Source organism: Anabrus simplex, chromosome 1 (genome assembly GCF_040414725.1).
Source record: "Anabrus simplex isolate iqAnaSimp1 chromosome 1, ASM4041472v1, whole genome shotgun sequence".
NCBI classification, from domain to species: Eukaryota; Metazoa; Arthropoda; class Insecta; order Orthoptera; family Tettigoniidae; genus Anabrus; species Anabrus simplex.
Window position 1 is genome coordinate 962145358 of NC_090265.1, and position 20529 is coordinate 962165886.

The 20529-nt window shown below is 39.4% G+C and overlaps 1 protein-coding gene across 1 annotated transcript in view; it reads left to right on the top strand.

Annotated features, from left to right (window-relative positions):
• The first annotated feature begins 10587 nt into the window (after positions 1-10587).
• The window catches only part of LOC136857637 (DNA-dependent protein kinase catalytic subunit), an 873484-nt gene continuing 863542 nt past the window's right edge, over positions 10588-20529 (top strand). Inside the window, exons 1-2 of the mRNA XM_067136445.2 lie at positions 10588-10733; positions 10835-10989. Of these exons, the coding sequence (XP_066992546.2) occupies positions 10857-10989 (133 nt within the window). The 5' untranslated portion in view covers positions 10588-10733; positions 10835-10856. The remainder of the gene's footprint in view (positions 10734-10834; positions 10990-20529) is intronic.

Here is a 20529-nt window from a genome sequence, read left to right on the forward strand (position 1 = left end):
GAAGTTCCAAATATTTGTTATAAAGAACTAAAAGTTTTATAGTAACCAGGTAATTAAGGCAATTCTTTGGTAGGTACTGTTAGCGTTATTTTGTTTGGTTGTTTTTGGGTGGAACGGCCTAAAGAGCCGGTTATATGGTAGAATTACACCCTGTAAGTACGTAGGTGAATCAAAAGGTTAGTTTCACTAACGCGCCGCAGCTGCGCGCTGTGTGTCGCAAACGTGTTCACAGCGGAGAAAGGGACAGACACTGCCCACACGTCTGTTAGGCAGTTCGCTGTGGTGTCTTGTCTAGTATTGTGTGAATAGCGACCAAATGCAATGGCGCGTCAACTGGACGTTCACTCCAAATATGAGGTGCGTGCGACAATCCGATTCATATGGGCCAAAAGGAAGAATTGCACGTACATTTATTGTGAAATTAATGCTGTGTATGGGGAGTGGGCCATTTTCCGGCAAGGTATCGTAAGGTGGTGTCAGCAATTCGAACCCGGACGCACGGATATCACGGACAACCATCGCGAAGGCAGGCCCGCAACGTTCAGGACCCGTGCAAAGGTCAACAGTATGAATGCGATCATTATACAGAACCGGGCCATTAAACTGAGGGAAATCGTGACGCAGCTAAACATGTCGTATGGCAGTGTGTTCGCCATTGTTCACGAGGACCTTGGATATCGTAAGCTGTGTCAAAGATGGATCCCTCGCACTGATCTCTAAACATGGATGGCTGGTAGCTTGGGTGGCAGTAAGCCGAATAGAAGATGACTGGCGTAGTAAGATGGGAGCGAGCGCGCGGTGCAGTAGACAACGTGGAGCGCGCTTGCTTTGTTCATGCTCAGTTCAGTGACGCCAGGCCTCTTGATTGTAGTTCCACGGGTGTTCTGTGCTGTGTTATTACAATAGCCACACATTTACAAATGAATTAAGATGAAATACATCAATGAGAAGTCACTAGTTTCGCTGAATTGAAACCACATGTTACTTCTGCATGTTAGTAAAATGTAAACAAACAAGGGAGCCATGCTTGTACTACTACAATCAACGCAAATACGCATTCCTAAATGTAAATAATACAAATACGGCACAATATATATTTAATCTATCAAAGTATACATGTGTGGCAGATATAAATTGAGTACTATGTGGAAGAGGTACAACATTCTCTCCGTCAGTTCAAGTTACAATATTTCCTAACATAACGTAATTGTATTGATTACGTAGCAAACAAGTGACTGTCAGTATGCCGAAGTGTACTTCTAAGGCAAATACGCCGCGAAATACTTGAATATCCAGCGAAAAACACACAGTAAACTATCATTATGCCGTTACAGGAGAAGTGGGTGTAGTTCTTGGCTTTTTAGTGTCTGCGGGCTCATATTAAATGGCTTCTACAAGCTTTAAACAAGCCGGAATTACTAAAATGAAAACATTTTCTGAAACAGGAAGAATAGGGCTATTTTTGTATGAATAAAAAGAAAAACCGGGTTTTGGTTCAAAATACGAAAAATTGTCATACCTCCCCTTAAGAATGCATAATTTAGTGGCATACGTGTATAAAATTTACAGCAACGTTTCCAGAAACTGTTTTTCACTCCTATTGTATTGCCGATCGCTAATTGCATGTATTCAGTACCTAAGTTAATATTTGTAGACCGTTATTATACACTCATTTTTATTGCTATCCCGGAGTTTTGCTGACCTCGGAATGACTTGTCGGTGTTCCCAATGTCCTTTTGTTTTGAGTGAACATGTCTCTATATTTTTAATTATTCCAATGCGCCATTAATTGCGGTTTAAAATTGATTATATTATCATTGCTCCCCCATAAGGAGAGCTCTAGGATTGGTACACTAACATGGCGAACCGCGCACTCAACTTGGCGTACACTCTTCTGCAGCGGAGAGCTGGCATCATCGATCCATGTATAGAGATCAGTGGTCCCACGTCTTATCACCGATGAGCACAAGGGACAACATTTCCAATTCTCCCTGGCATTTTTTGCAACGCTATGCCGGAGACGGCAACTGGTTTCTGCGGCGAATCGTCACAGGCGACGAAACGTGAGTCCACCACTTCACCCCCGAAACGAAGCGAACATCATTGGAATCTGTGCACCCTTCATCACCGCAACGAAAGAAGGACAAGGTTATGCCTTCAGCCGGTAAGGTTATGGCGACAGTGTTCTTTGACATGGAGGGTTTGCTGCACGTGGAATTCATGCCGAAAGGAACGACGATCAACGCGGCGTCGTATTGTCAAACGTTGCACCGGTTGCGTAAATCGATTAAAGAGAAGCGCCGGGGGAAATTGAGCGCCGGTGTGATTTTATTGCACGATAACGCAACACCTCACAATGCCCGCCAAACGAGAGAACTGCTGCAGCGTTTCAAGTGGGTTGTCTGGCAACATCCACCCTACAGTCCCGACCTAGCGCCATGTGACTTTCATCTGTTCGGTAAGCCATCCTTCCATGTCACGTTTAGTTGCGTCCTACGCGGAATTCCACCTGTCTGAACGGGCCATCCTACAGGAACTCCACGCGGAGGGCGTTCTCGCCCGACGCGTGATTCGCATTCACAACACCAACGGCCCTGCTTATATGGTTCGGCTCCAGCTTCCCTGTGCCGAAGACGTTCAACAAAACATCTCATCCGTACCGGCGCTTGTATCAGTGGCCATCGCCACAAAGTGGAGCCCTCCCGTTCTCCACCCCAACCTGTTCGCTTCCCTTCAGCTACTTCACATCGTCGCCCCCGGCCAGCCGCTCCTACTGTTCCACATTTTCCACAAGTTTGTCAACCCCTTCCCCAACCTAGTTTCATTTCCCCACCCCTTCCTTTATTCGACCTTCTTCACTTTCTTATCCCTTCTTTTTCTAATATCACAACCACCCTCCATCTCCTCACCTTGCATCTCCACCCAATACCTCTCTTCTAACCTTTATCTTTCCCAACTTAGCACTTCCCCTTTTCCCTGTCCACCCTTGCACTCACCGCTGAATATTTAATCCTTGCACACATCCCCGATAATTAAATCCTATCCGAAAACCCCTCCCAATTCCGTACATCAAATAACCCTCCTCCCCACACCATTACTCCCTCTCCAACCTGCCGAAACTCCTGGCCAGTGTGAAGGCGTAGCCTTCAGGGTGGCTCACCCCTACCCTGGGGAGGGGAATGAAAACAATTATAGATAGATAGTTGTTATAATATCAGCTTTGTGTTAATGTGTCAATCATTCATTTGACGTTAAAGCTGCTTTGAGGTGTGATGTTATGTTCTCAGTATCATAGTATGCCATACGAACAAGGGGAATCAGATCATTATTTACAACATAGTAAGTACTTGGTAATAAAAATATATGAATTACAATGTATTGGGCATGGAAGTGGTAGAACTGCATTATTATCGACGTGGGTGGTTTGGCCATCGGCTAGAAAAGGCGTGGCGGGGTGATGCTATTAGTGATGGGAGATATTTCACGAACTGTGATCTTTCACTGATATCAAGAAATCACGAGTAACGACTGTTACTTTCTACAGTATCACTGTGATCAGTCGTGATTTCACTTCAAGTGATCATCGTGCGCCCTCTTAACTCCATATACAGAACTAGAATGTTGCTACCTAAACTGTGACTGTGATCGATGTTGTGATCAGTCGTGATATCACGACATGTGCTGCCGCAACGGTATCCATGCGAAGCGATGCGTTCAAGGAAGCAGCATCGCCATGATAACCAACAGTATGGACATTTGTTGATTTAATTTTTTAAGGACGTCAACATATCGTTCAGTATATAATGTATTTGTAGGAAATGAGCACATTCCTTCCGAATATATTAACAACTGAAACACTTATAATCCTCGGCATCGCTTGCAATATCAGTTTCAGGAAATTGTCAGTTGACTCGCAGTGTGGTATTATTTTTAAGCGCGCGTTCAAAAAAATCGTGGTACACGGGACTCTCCTAGAATAGTAACAAACATGTATTTCTCCTGTATTTTGGAATGCCCGGGGGCATATTGTCACTGAAGCTCAGTATTAGGAGCAAGTTGACTGAAGTGGCGTTTTCTAGAAAAAGGAAGAACAGTGACCTGTAGCAGTCCTTTAAAGAAGTGGATGAAAATTTCACAATATGTAATATGAGCAAACAGAAATTGTCTTAAAAAGAAGTACTTCAAATCTGAATAAACATTTGGAATGCGAGCACCTCTCACTTGCTTTGCCAGAAAGCAGTAGTCAACAATCGGCATGTATCTGATGATACAGACCTGGGATTTTAGACTCTAAAAAATGTTTTAGGCACCTAAAATGGCTTTTTAAACAAGTAAATAGGTTTTTAAAAGAGAATATAGGCACTTCAAATATGCTTTATAAATAGGCAGAAAATCGACTTAAAAATATGACAATATAGACCTACACTATAATGTGATTTTTTTAACGTTAAGTACAGTAATGTGGTATAGGCAAATACAGTAGAGACAATACACGACACTTACGGATTTCGCCTTGCTAAAATGAGAGACAATTCGACGGTGGCGCTCCTAGTGACTTGACCTGAACAAATCGCGCTAAATTCAAATATCAATGGAAATGTATATACGGAAATGGATAAACAAATTACGTCTAGAAAGACAGTGGTATTGAGATATTAACTTCGAAGTTGCTAAAGCAATTCTGGATAAATGAATGAAGAATTATTTAAAATGTTAATATTCAAAGACTGAAATTAGACATATAAACAAGGTGTAAAATGGACTGCTGTGAAATGGCTTGATCTTTCATTTATGCATTACTTTTTTAGCTTTAGCATACCTGCCTGAAATCTTACGGTTGGATTTGTCTTTTTCCTCATTTAAAAACAATCTATCATCAAGACATTTGTCAATAAAAATATCGGCACATTCCTTACACATATGATGCAATGAATTAACATTTAATAGCTGGACAATTTCCCTCTTAACATGAAGCCTATTAACAGAAAGAAAATCTATAAAATCCCGGCTTTAATCTGAGAAGAGGGATAAAAGAAAGAAAAGTTTGAAAATGTTGTCGATAGTGATGCTTTGAGGAATATTTACGTACAATTAGAGTAAAAATGTAACATACCCTTGGCTGTATAGTCGAGGATTTTTAAAGTCGCTGGCCTGGAAATGATCTGAACAGATCTTATTATTCTTATACAAGCGTAACGTCCCTTCTTTCCTGTACACTTTATCCAAATCGCTTCTGTGACATTTCAAAACCCACAGATCACACCTACAACAACACATCGGTATTGAAGGTTAACTCCTGCACTATACAACAAAATATGCGTATTACATTTTAAGCCCGTTAAAACATGGGTCGAGCAGGTCAGAAGATTATGAAGTACTATAAAAGTCTCTGTCACTGGAAGAATATATATGCAAACACAATATTACTTAAGTTACATTTTCTTGTCACGAGGGAACCTGAAGAACGACCGCGCATTTTTCTCTACTTCGTAATTACTGCAGCCAAACACAGCACATACCTTTCCCCTCATGTTGAGAGGAGATATCAAGGAATGACACACGCTACTATTTAATTATGTCAACTCACTGAAAACGCATAAACAACACCAAAAACTTCACACAAAAATACACGTGCTCTTATGACAGAATCAGTACCGTTCAGGTCTATCCGCTAGAGTGGGCTCCAATAGCTGTCCCTCGATATCTCGCTCAGTGTCGTGTATTGTCTCTACTGTATTTGGTATAGGCTACCCTTTCTAAATAGGAATAGTTGCAAAATGAAGGCATAATTAAACAGGCGTTTATTGCAAACAGCTATGGATTAGGAAACAAAAAATTTTCATCAGTACTGTACTAAAATTAAATTAAATGCGTAGTACTGGTATGCGTATTTATTTGTGAGGAACATTCCTACTGCACTTTTCAGTCGTAGTTTGCTTTACAGCACATAACAATAATCTTCTCCAAATTTTCCACAGTCAGGCTGCGTCTTTTGTCTGTTAAAACAATTTTTAAAGCAGGAAAAATGTGCTCTACACTCACAGATGTTGGAGGGGCATAGCAAAATTTACCTACATTTTTCAGTTCAATTTCACTAGGTAGGTCTACTTTTCTCCATCCATTACCTGATATATCCTTTCCTGCACTGAATTACCTAGATTCTTCTGCAATACACTAGCCCACCTGTCTTTTATTTTATCCCTTACTTTACCCCTAGTACTTTGTATAATATTCTCAGCTTCCTCAATTACAAAATATATCTGTTTGAGACTACTTTTTTTCCTATTTTTGTAATGATTGACTGGAAGAAATGAAAAATTTGCCTGAATATATGCAATGTCTCTCTGAACACTGGAATAATCCTTTAGCAGATCTTTGCCCATACGACACACATGCAGAGTTGTCTGTTAAAGGCATATTGTCTATCACAGATGTTCGATATAATACAGGGCAGCTTCCATTGAGGTACCCCAACGGCTGTGGTGGAAAAGAATAGAGTGGAATTTCTCTCAGAAGATGGCTATTCTTGATGGAAGCTTACAGAACACTCTCTTCGTTGTTGAAATCAGATTATTTACTGCAGGCAACTTGGCCATAACTATTTCTGTGAGTCTGTGCAAGGCATGGGCCATGCAAGTAACATGGACATTAAAGAAAGGTAGAAAGTTTTAACGAGAGGTAGAGTAGCAATCATGTAGGAAACAGCATTGGAGACAAGGAGAAGGTCTTTATAATCATCAACACTCCCAGGATACAACAACTGGAACCCCTTGTTGATGATGTACACAGTGCTTTGCTCTATTTTCTGAAGCTGCTTAGAACAAAGGAGAGCAGTAAATGCCAATTGGGTTCCAGTTTTCCTACTATAAGATTAGCAATGTACCTGCCCACAGAGTTGCTGGTTTTGTCCACATACAACCCTATGTAAGGACTCCCAAATATCCTCTGTGACTGGCAAAATTACCTCCTATATCTAAGTAGTTTTTCTTTAATGTAGATGTTGAAAGTATGTGTTGTTGGTGTATTTCTGTAAACAAATCTCTGAAAACATGACTATGCACAGAATTCCAGGGGATATTTTCAGCAACTAGGGCTCTAAACATATGAGCATATAAACTACTGTGGATTGTGGGAGGTATACTTTGTGTGAGCAGAGTCTGTCCAGTGTTACTTTTCATGGTTGATTTTGCTTTGTGACTAGCACTATCAGCATGCTCTTGTGAAATCTAAAACACAATAATGTGATGAAAATTAGACTAAGATAAGGAATAGCTAATGAATAAAATTTGTAATTTTGAATTATTTCATTTAAACCACTACTACTCTGAAGTTAATTAAGAACAAGAACAAGAACACTCCAGGCCTCGAAAGGTCTTGGCTTTCATTTACAGCTGCTGCGCAGCTCTAGGCTTGCAGATATTAGATAGCCGTGTGGTCAGCACGTCACATCCCTCAAGTGTATTGCCGTGCTTCTTAGACCGCTCCTCATTGTAGCTTCCCAATTGCCCTCACGCAGCTGGGTCAACGCCTTTCCATACCATACATTTTTCTAAATTACTGCCAGTACTGGTATCTAGGGAAAGGTGCACTGGTATCGTTAACCTTACATTAGGTGGCTGGAATAGTCATTCGTCATTATATTTTTCACTTGTGCCAGATAAATGTGTAGAATTTCATTTCCTAGCACATACCAAATAATCGGTTACAGTATAAAACACGACTGTTACCAATGTTGATCCTATTTTTTCCTTGACATATTGGTTGAACTTCGGCATGTCTACAAAAAACGAATGTAAATAATAAAATGATTATGTTTGTACGCCTAGAAGTAAACTGGCAACGACCGTGTCTGTAATGCAACCAAAATGTAGGCTGTTTATTAAATGTTTCTTATTTTCTTATAAATGTTTACACAGAGATAGCCTAGTCACAATAACAAGGCATTCTCTTCATCACAAGCTACAAATAACAAGCACCAAGCAGCACGGACGATGCGGTGATTGTGATCACGTCAAATACTTTAATACACCAATACCGGACAGCTCTATCTCAACAGCATTGAGTGGAGTGCGAACAGCGACGGTGGTGACATCTAGCGTGTTGGTGTGAACTGCATACTTGTCTGTGCTACAGCTGAGAGGAATGCACTGCACTCATTGGAAATATGTTTGTTAAAATAATTGAATAATCATAAGAATTAAGAATGAAATTTTAAATTATGAAATTCCTCCTTCATAAACCTCCAAATGAGCATTATGTGAGCCGTGCCTTTCGCTATGTCTTAAAAATTATAAAGCAGAATCTGATTGAGGATCCACCCAGCCTCTGGGGAAAATGTTTAATAACTACATTTTCCTCTTTTTTCTAGCCTGTTCTCAATTACCTAGCGCAGGATTTTGTATGGTCTTAGCCTAGTTTTCCGGCCGGATGCCTTTCATAAAAGCAATCGTATGTGGAGAGATATATACCGTACTCACTATTGCGTGTTTTAGTGGTTGTTTTTCGTAGGATGTGTTGTATATACTTGAAGATGCGTATGGATACAAACACAAACCCTCGATCTACAGGAATTAACAGACGCGATTAAAATCTCCGACTCAGCCGGGAATCGTACCAGGGCCCTTTGAACCGAAGGCCAGTACGCTGACCATTCCGTGGTGGTGATAATTTAAAAGGAAGTACAACTGGCCAGCCATCCTCTATTAACACTAATCAGAAGGAAAATGGAAGAGGTCCAAAACTCCGAAGAATTAAAAGGGGGGGGGGGGATGGCACGAAGAGCTAACCATTCAGTCAAAGAGCCAAAGGGGGCAGATAACCTAACAACATCCATGATTTATTAAGATTTTGGGAAAGAGAAGAAGCTGTAATTAAGAAACAGTAGTTTGGTCCATTATGTTGACTTCTTCTTCTTCTTCTTCTTCTTTGGTACGGCCGATCTACAGAGCAACTCAACCTCACGCTGCCATCTCGCTTTTGCTGTTCTTTGAATTTTCTGTTTTACCTCTGAAGACAGAAATACATAATATATATAACACTTATTGGGGTTACGTGAGTGAACTACGATGTTCCTGACAGGGATTAAGTGTTCATAATTTCCAAAAGTCTCTTTCACAAATGTATGCATGAAGAATTACCATATACACATATTAAATACACTGAAATAATTTTCTTACGCCGGGCTGAGTGGCTCAGACGGTTGATGCGATGGCCTTCTGGTCCAATTTGGCAGGTTCGATCCTGGCTCAGTCCGGTGGTATTTGAAGGTACTCAAATACGTCAGCCTCGTGTCGGTAGATTTACTGGCATGTAAAAGAATTCCTGAAGGATTATATTCCGGCACCTCGGCGTGTCCAAACACCGTAAAAATACTTAGTGGGACGTAAAGAAAATTATTATTATTATTATTATTATTATTAAGATTATTATTAATTATTATTATGTTCTTACAGTAAAAGAAAAGGTGACTGGATTCGAAACTCATGGCCTTCAATTTTCAACTTCAAGACTACCGCGATAACCATTACGCTACAGGCCCACAAGTTTTCGATTGTGAAATTTATGGCACTTTTTAACAATATGGACCCTCAAGCTTGAGCATACTAGAGTTGCATATTTGTTATTATTATTAGTTTTACGTCCCACTAACATTTCAGTAACCGAGCTCGATGGCTGCAGTCGCTTAAGAGCGGCCAGTATCCAGTATTCGGGAGATAATAGGTTCGAACCCCACTGTCGGTAGCCCTGAAAATGGTTTTCCGTGGTTTCCCATTTTTACACCAGCACATGCTGGGGCTGTACTTTAATTTAGGCCACGGCCGCTTCCTCCCCACTCCTAGCCCTTTCCTGTCCCATCGTCGCCATAAGACCTATCTGTTTCAGTGCGACGTACAGCAACTAGCAAAAAAACATTTCAGTAGGCTATTTGATTAAATTTCTTAATATAAGGGGCGTAGAATGTAACCTCAACACAGATGCAAGGTCATTACTTCTTTTTAATACTTGCTGTCCTTATCATTTCCCATGCCCATTATCTTGCTGGGTAATTTGTTCAGCGCATAACACTTTTCATGGAATATAACTGCAATGTAAGATTATTTAGTGACAAACACCTACAGTACATTATAAGCAACACGATAGTGCGCCAAGAATCATACAGATGGCAGCATGTTTTGAAAAGTTGGTCACACCAAGCCATGTAGGTAGCAGCACTATCGGCTTTCTCGCTGAAAACAGCAAGCTGTCCGGTATTATCATATTAAAGTATTTGATCACGTCACGACTAAAAATCACTGATATCAGAAAATCACGTTATCAAATCACGCTGTGACTCACAAATCACGGTATCGCTCATCACTAGATGCTATAGGCATAACCGGATGTGTGTCTCTGCGCCGAATTTCACTTCTCTTCGCTATCTGTTGATAATAGCAGTAAGGTATTGCACAAAATGGGCTGTGGTTCTATCTCTGATCGAAGACTGAAACTACTTGCGCCTAGTGGCCTAATTGAGATACATCTCGAATTCTCTCACCTATACTTTCCTCTTTGGTACTGCGTGAGAGATTTCCGCCGCGAAGTTCTGAATGGTTTGACGTTGATCATGTTTTGATGTCATACGTCATTATCTCTCATTTAAGTCAGTCATAATATGACCTTTGTAATAGATGGTGTTTTTTTTGGATTGTATACAACTATTGTAGATTATTTGGGCACTCTTTTATAACGATCAGGTACATTCTTAGAGGTTATGCGTAGGTAAAATGTGTTGACGATGTCATTAGATCATGTTTACATTTCGATTCCAATTTTTTATTCTAATTTTTTTTAACAGTTCCCTGTCATCGTGATGTGATATGGCTGAGGATCTGAGTAAACTGTTGGAGGGTTTGAATAGATGTATACTAACTAACAGTTCGTCTGACGCTAAGGATCTTGTACTGAGCATTCAGAACTTCTTTAAAGATGAATTGAGCAAACCTGATCTAGGTAAGTTATTTTACTTCTTTCTTTCTGTGAAAAAAAAAAGTAAAAATTTAGCTCCCGTAAATCACACACGTTCTATGTAGGCCTATCACTATCACTATCAGCCATATTCAATCGTTTTTAAGATGTGGCCTGTTTAAGTCCGAAGCAAGGTAGGTTTTCATGAGGTCTCTCCATCTGGGACGGTCTTGAGCGATGTTCTGCCAATTGATCCCAGTAATCTTACGGATGTCTTTATCCCATCTGTCCGGTGGTCTTCCCCTAGGTCTCAGATGATCTTTCGGACTCCACTCAAGCACAGGCTTTGTCCACCTACCATCAGTTCTCCGAGCAACATGGCCTGCCTACTGCCATTTTAGGGTAAACACCCTTTCTATAATGTCACTGACCTTTGTGACTGACCTGATGTAATCTGCTCTCTTCCTGTCTTTCTTGGTGGAGCCTAGCATGAACCGTTCCATAGCTCTTTGGGTTGTTCTGAGTTTTTGCTTAACATACTCGCTCAATGTCCAGGTTTCACAACCATAAATCAGTACATGTAGGACATTCTGGTCAAAGACTATCTTCTTCAGGTGGGTTGGCATGTTGGATTTGAAGATTGAAGAATTTCTTCTGTAAGCTTGCCATCCTAGTTTGATACGTCGGAAGATTTCCGGTCTTAAGCCCCCTTTCATGTTTACAAGCTGCCCAAGATAGACAAACTCATTGACCTGTTGTTGTGGATTTTCCCACATGCAGCTTTCCTGCTGGAGCCCATTTGTTGAGCATTACTTTGGTTTTAGAAAGGTTCATGGATAGTCCCACTTTTTGACAGGCTGAGACAAGATCTTGTATTAGACTTTGTAGTTCATCAATGCCGTTGGCCAAAAGTGTAATGTCGCCTGCAAACCTTAAATTATTCAGCCTTTTCCCATTGATTTTGATTCCTGTACTTTGCCAGTTGATTTTTGACATGGCCGTTTCTAATACTGCTGAGAACAGCTTGGGAGTTATGGGGTCGCCTTGCTTTACACCTCTTTGAATGGGAAAATCCATGTTTGGCACCTTGACGTTCACGAAGGCTGAAGAGGTTTCGTCGATATGCTGGAGTACTCTTATGTAGGCAGCATCGACGCCGTGTTTGGCTAAGGCTTGCATAACAGCAGCGTGGCTCACCGAGTCAAAAGCCTTTTCAAAGTCCATAAAGGCTAGACAGAGCGGCATTTGATATTCATTACTTCTGCTGATAACTTCACGAAGGGTGAGTATGTGGTCGATTGTTCCTAAACCTCGGAGGAAACCAGCTTGTTGAATTGGCTGGGCATAATCAAGCGTTGAACTGATCCTGTTTGTCAGTACCCTGGTGGAAACCTTGTAAAGGACAGAAAGCAAGCTAATAGAACGATAGTTTCTGATGTCATGTATGTTCCCCATTTTGTGCAGGAGAATTATCATTGCTCTGTTCCAAGATGGAGGGATGAATGCATTGTGTAGACAAGACGTGAATATTTTTGCCAAGTGGCTTAAAGTTTCATCGCCAGCAAGTTTGAGAACGCTAACTGAAAGGTTATCGCTACCTGCGACTGATTCTTTTTTCATACTGTTTATAGCATGTCTGATCTCAGATGGGAGAACTTCTGGGACTTGGGAAATGTTGGATAAGTCAGGCCTATAGGCCTATATTGAATTAAAAAGACGGTTCGTTTGCCCGAAGTTGTATGCTTAGGAGAGTGAGAGCATTTGAATTAAGAACTGGCTGCCTGGTGGTTTTCCTATCGGCGAGTGCCGACAGTTTTTGTCGGCAGAGTTCAGCGGCGATAATGCCACTATTGAACTATTTGAAGATGTTTGTTTCCAATGTTATAGCATTTTAACTCTTAACAGTTTAGCCTTTCATATGTAATGAATTTCATTTTGGTGCATATTGATGACTAGCTGATGTACCCGTGCTTTGCTACGGAATTCTACATTGTATACTGTTAGGCGGAGTACACGCTGTGAGCAAGGTATTAAATTGCATAGTTCTTAACACTACCCTAGAAATGCGACGGAGAAATCACCAAACGCCTTTTCTCATATGAAGACTGCGTTAGGGAATTTTCATTGTAATGGTAGGCCCGCTTGACTACCATCAATCACAATCAGGTTGGGGAATTGCTTTATAATGGCAATCACTCACTCTCCACCTGCCTTTTTACATCCTCAGAAAGACTGTCTTAGTGGTTTTCCCAACTGAAATGAACATAGGTCATTACAATGACGTCAGCAGGAATGGCGCGAGTAAAAGCAATGATTTCACAAGAAATAGGCTACTTGATCAAATGAAAAACCACACATTTTCTCACTTTTAACGAACAGTACTACGCTGACGATCTAACAGTCCAAAGTTCCAGAGCAGGAATGACCAGGCCGCAGACAGCCATGATCCATGAACACATTTAGTCTTTTTTCGGGGGGGAGGGGGGGGGGCGAATAGTGGAGAGTCCCAGGGCAAAAACTATGCCTTTTTAATAATCTGTTTCCTAGGAGTACCCAATGAGTTGGCACAGGCGGTGGAAAAATCTATCTGACTTGGCAATTTTTACCTCCAAGCCAGAGGAGAAACCCCCTCTTCATTGCTAATTTTGAATAAAATGAATGTAGAATTTAATAAATGTGGAGAGGAAGAAGCTCTTTTTTAAGAAACGGTTGTTTTCAGGGTTGAATTTTGAGTTATTTAATGAATTATGTTGCTATAATTTGGAATATGCCTAAATTGTAATTCTAGACCAGGTCATACTCCTCCTCCTCCTCCTCCTCCTCCTCCTCCTCCTCCTCCTCCTCCTCCTCCTCCTCCTCCTACTACTACTACTACTACTACTACTACTACTACTGCTGCTGCTGCTGCTACTAAGTGAGCCTCTGCATTAAGAGTACACACTGCTCATTCAAAACGGCGCATCAAAGTAGGGATCAAGTAGCTGGAATGCTATGATGAACCAGTGAGTTATGTACCAACAGTACGGTATCAGAAAATATATGAACCAGAGGAATGACATGCTAAAGTTTTCTAACACTCCAGATGTTTCCCACCAGTATTCAGTCAGACTGTTATACTCGGTACGCATCAGTAATCCCATCTATCGGAATTGAGTGGCTGCATAAGAGACAAAAAACATCGCCACAAACAATGGTCAATGTAATGTTATTGTTGATCAATGTTATGTGCTTTCAATGTTGTAGGTCTTCACATTTAGTTTTCTTCCGACTCTGAAATACCACTCGTATCATAGTCAGTACGGTAAAATTAAATAAATCATAAAGGGTCGGAAATTGTATTCTCTATAACTTTTGTTATTTAGTACTTTTCGATAGGACCAGTAGCATAGGTATTTAAAAATTAAATTTTAGGCGCCTTCCCCTAAACTACAATTTCATACAGGGCGAACAAATTTGTTTATAACTTAGACTGTAGTTTCTTATTCCCCGATTCTATATACCGACTTTCTTGAAATTCTGTTGACCTATTTTCTCGTGGCTCGGCGTTGATATGGACTTGGCAACAAAAATACGAATTCATGAATGTCTGTGTTATCAAAGCCGGTACGGTAAGAATGTATGACTTAAATGATCGGAAATTTAATTCTATAGACTATAACTTTAGTTGTATGTATGTAGGGTATTCAGCCCGAAGGCTGGTTTGATCCTCTGCAGTTCCGCCAACAGCTGTCGTAAATAGCCTAGGCGTCACTGACGAGGCGTACTAGGGAAATGAGGAGAGAGGTAGTTTCCCGTTGCTTTATTTATCGATAGGAATACTATAATATAAATATTTGATAATTAAATTTTAGGCCTTCCCCTAAACTACCATTTCACTCAGCATGAGTAAAATGATTTATAGCCTAGATTGTAGTAGCTCATCCTCCAGCTTAACATACCGATTTTCATATATACATACATACATACGTACATAAATACAGAAATTACAGAAAAGTTAAAAAAAAAAAGTGCATTTCCTTGTTACTGTGGACATGACCGATACATAACTACCATTCTTTTCAAATTCTACGCAATGTTCAGACTAAACTATTTTATGTATATACTAGCTGATGTACCCGTGCTTCGCTACGGGATTCTCAGAAAGACTGACTTTGTGGTTTTCCTAACTGAAATCAACATAAGTCATTACAAAAACGTAAGTATGAATGTAGCGATTAAAAGCAATTCTATCATATAAAATACTCGATCAAATGGAAAGCCGCACGTTTGATCACTTTTAATGAACAGTACTGCGGTTAGATTGCGATGCCAGTCTAATAGTCCAAAGTTCCAGAGCTGGGATGACCAGGCCGCAGATTGCCATGAACACTCATCTGCCATTATTCTGCTAAATATGCACACTGTTCATTCCAATCAGTGCCTCAGAGTAGGGATTGAACAGCCCAAATGCTATGATGATCCAGTGTGTTGCGAACCAGTAGTATCAGAAAATTTATAAACCAAGGGAATGGCATGCCAAAGAAGATAGTTGTCTAACTCTCCAGCTACTTCCCATCAATATTCAGGCAGGCTGTTACACTCTGTACGACTGGGCGAGTTGACCGTGTGGTTAGCGGTGCGCAGCTGTAAGCTTGCATCCGAGAGATAGTGGATTCGAACCCCATTGTTGGCAGCGCTGAAGATGGTATTCTGTGGTTTCCCACTTTCACACCAATTAAATGTTGGGCCTGTACCTTAATTAAGGCCTAAGGCATTCCTAGCCCTTTCCTATCCCATTGTCGCCATAAAACATATCTATGTCAGTGCGACGTAAATCAAATAAAAAATATTCTGTACGCAACAGTAGTCCTATCTACCAGAGATGAGGGGCAACAGAAGACACAAAGCACATCACGACAAACAATGGTTAATGTAATGTTATTGTTGATCAATGTTAGGAGCTTTCTATATTGTAGGCCTTCACATTTAGTTTTCTTTCGACTCTGTGATTTGTAAAATATTTTATACCGTAAACTGTAGTTTCTTATTCTCCGACTTTACATACCGATTTTCATTAAATACTGTTTACCCATTTTCTCGTTACTCGGCGCTGATATGGACTTAGTAACAAAAATCAAAATTCATGAATATGTTTGTGATCATAGCCAGTACGGTAACAATGTATAAGACATGAATAATAGGAAATTTAATACTATATAACCTTAATTATGTAGCATTCATCGATTACACCTCTAATAAGAAATATTTTAGAATTACATTTTAGGCCTTCCCCTAAACTACCATTTCACTCAGCTTGAATAAAATAATTTACAGCCTAGACTGTAGCAACTTATTTCCTGACTTTGCATACCGATTTTCATCAAAATACAACTACCAATAACAACAATATTTGAGAATTAAATTTTAGGCCTTCCCCTAAACTACCATTTTTCTCAGCGTGAATGCAATTACTGATAGCCTAGATTGTAGCAACTTATTCCCCTACTTTGCATACCCATTTTCTTTAAAATATGACCACTAATAACATAAATAGTTGAGAATTCAATTTTAGGCCTTCCCCTAAACTACCATTTCACTCAGCGTGAGTAAAATGATTTATAGCCTAGATTGTAGAGGCTCATCCCCCGACTTCACATACCGATTTTCATTAGACCACTAATTACATAAATAGTTGAGACTTCAATTTTAGGCCTTCCCCTAAACTACCATTTCACTCAGCGTGAGTAAAATGATCTATAGCCTAGATTGTAGAGGATCATCCCCCGACTTCACATACCGATTTTCATTAAATTCTCTTCAGCCGTTTTCTCGTGATGCGTGTACATACATACAGACAGAAATTACGGAAAAGTAAAAAATGCATTTTCTTGTTACTATGGACATGACCGATACAGAAATACCATTATTTTCAAATTCTGAGCAATGTACAGACAAAACGCTTTTATTTTATATATATACTAACTGATGTACCCATGCTTCGCTACGGGATTCTCAGAAAGACCGACTTTGTGGTTTTCCTAACTGAAGTCAACATAGGTCATTACAAAAACGTCAGTAGGAATGTAGCGATTAAAATTAATGTTACCATAATTATAAAATACTCGATCAATTGAAAAACCGCACATTTAATCACTTTTAACGAACTACTACGGTGCCAATCTAGCAGTCCAAATTTCGAGAGCTGGAATGACCAGGCCGCAGACAGCCGTGAACACTCCTCTGCCATTATTCCGTTAAATATGCACACTGTTCATTCCAATCAGTGCCTCAGAGTAGGTATTGAATAGCTCGACTGCTATGATGAACCAGTGTGTTACGTACCAGTAATATCAGAAAATTTATGAACCAGAGGAATGGCATGCTAAAGAAGAAAGTTATCCAACTCCCCAGCTACTTCCCATCAATATTCAGGCAGGCTGTTACACTCTGTGCGACTGGGCGAGTTGGCCGTGTGGTTAGAGATGCGCAGCTGTGAGCTTGCATCCGGGAGATAGTGGATTCGAACCCCACTGTCGGCAGAGCTGAAGATGGTATTCCGTGGTTTCCCACTTTCACACCAGACAAATGCTGGGACTGTAGCTTAATCAAGGCCAAGGCCACTTCCTTCACACTCTTAGGCCTTTCCTATCCCATCGTCACCATAAGACTCATCTGTGTTGGTGCAATGTAAAGCAAATAAAAAATACTCGGTACGTAGCAGTATTCCTATCTACCGGAGATGAGTGGCAACAGAAGACGCAAAGCACACACAAAAACAATGGTCAATGTAATGTTATTGTTAATCAATTTTATGAGCTTTCTACATTGTAGGCCTTCACATTTAGTTTTCTTTTGTCTCTGTGATTTGTAAAATTATTTATAGCGTGGACTGTAGTTCCTTATTCTCCGACTTTACATACCGATTTTCGTTAAATTCTGTTCACCCGTCTTCTCGTGACTCGACGCTGATATGGACTTAGTAACAAAAATACAAATTATGAATATCTTTGTGATCATAGCCGGTACGGTAACACTGTATAATAAGACATAAATTATCGAAAATTTAATACTATATTACTTTAGTTATGTAGTATTTATCAATATGACCTCTAACAACAAATACTTGAGAATTAAATTTTAGGCCTTCCCCTGAACTACCATTTCACTCGGCATGAATACAATTATTTATATCCTAGATTATAGAAATTATTTGACTTTGCATACCAATTTTCATTAAAATACAACCAATAATAACATAAATATTTGAGAATTAAATTTTAGGCCTTCCCCTAAACTACCATTTCATTCAGGGTGAATACAATTATTTATAGCCTAGATTGTAGCGGCTTATTTCATTAAATTCTCTTCAGCCGTTTTCTTGTGATGCGTGTACATACATACATACGTACAGACAGACATTACGGAAAATTAAAAAGTGCATTTCCTTGTTACTGTGGACATGACTGATACATAAATGCCATCCTTTTTAAATTCTGAGCAATGTACAGACAAAACTCTTATTTTATATATATAGATATTTATATTTATCACTATGAACAAGGACGAGAAGGTTCACCTATTCAATCCTGTATATTTATTTATTTATTAATTAATTAAACCTTATACAAGAAAGTTTAACTGCAGCCAATGGCCATATAGATATGTATGAAGTCGTACAATTCTGTTAAACAAAACTTTGTCAGTGATTCATGTCTCTGTGTACAGGAAGTGGCATGGTATCTACTACAAGGCTCCCCGCAATGAGAGCATACACAGTTTGAGTCAGGGTGATGAAACATTGGTCTTCTGCATAACTTACAGTGAAAACCATGCTCTGGGAACCTAGTCACAGTGTGCCACAGCTTGTAATTTGCTAGTTTCCATTCTTGCGATAACATCGCATTAGTGGTAAAGAAGTCATTTCAGATTTCTTCTCTCTTTGCCGATAAATCTTGTGGGGCATTAATGTAGCTGGAAGTGGTTGGAAGTAGCAGATTAAACCGTAGTTCCTGGCACGTATACAGGACGGGATGGCGTGAATTTTGACAAGCAAAGAGCCTTTCTTCTGTAGATATAACATACTACTTACGCTGCAATATTTTTAGTGATAGTCTTGTGTACTTGTTATTTAGAATCCATTTCTCTTATCTATTTTCAATTTGATCTTTAGTTATTTTCAATTCATCTAAATCCATTTGTATTTCTTTAAACCATGTGTTTTTTGTTTAACTATTCCAAAAGAAATAAAAAATTTGTTTAAGGAGTCTAGTATTTGGTAAGCGGAATATGTGTCCAAAGAATGCAGTCTTCCGTTTTCGCATTGTGTCAATGATCGATTCACTTTCTTTGTAAAGTACTGAATTTGGCAAAAGTCTCCTGACCATCAATCTGTTTTTTTAAATTAATAATTTTCCGAAGAATTCTTCCATAAATTTTCTGCACTTTGTCTGTTGTTGATTGGGTATTCAGTTTAAATAATGTTTCACCTCCATATGTTTTTCTGGCCTAACGATGGAGTAATAATGTCGAAATTTAGCATTAATCGAAAGAGACTGTTTCTTGTACGCTAACTCAGCCAAGTAATTTGTTGTGCTCGTCTCAATTTTTGAGTTATACTATCTGTGGATGCTTTCTCATTAGCATTCCAAGTTATCTCACCAAGATATTTAAATTTGTCTACAATCTTTATTTTCTGAGTATTATTTAACATAATATGTGAAGTGTCAACTTGAAAAAATGGTATCATTTCTGTTTCCTCAAAATAAATTTTTAATCCAACCTTCGCTGCTCATTGTCCCAATTCCTCTACTTGAAATTTAGCTTCTTCAATACTATTTGCTAATAATGCTAGATTATCAGCAAATGCAAGACAATTTAGTTGAATATTTCTTCCAGTCTTAACACTCAGTGGACATAACCTTATTCCATTCATGCATAATTTTTTCCATCACGCAATTAAACAAACGGGCATAATCCATCTCCCTGTCGAAGATCAGTATGAATTTCAAATGGCTCAGTGATTTCATTTCTGAACATAACTCTAGATTTTATATTTCTAAGAGTGACCGCAATAAGGTTAACAAGTTTCCGATGTGAACCAAATTCAGTAAGGATATGCAATAATGATTCACGATGGATAGACATGGATAGCTTTTTTGAAAATCAACAAAAGTGATCACTATATTTTTGCTCATAATCCTGTGATGTTTTATAATCCATTTGAGACTGATAATTTGACCTGGACAGCTTCGTCCTGGATGAAAACCACCCTGATATTCACCAAATTCACTATCGAGTTCTTCATGAATTCTGGAATATAAAATCTTCAAAAAAATCTTACAAGTGATATCCAGCGAAGAAATTCCTCGATAATTACTATAGTGTGATCTATCACATTTTTTTAATATAGTGGGTGTATAATTGCAGCATTCCATTCTTCAGGCTGTTTTTTGGTATTCTGAATGTCAGTGAGATGTTTGTGTAAATTCTGAATAGTCTGTACATTTGCATTCTTCCAAAGTTCCGCTACTAGTTGATTCTCTCCTGCCGTTTTAAAATTTTTAAGTGAATCAATAGCTGTATGCACTTCAACGCAAACCAGTGGTG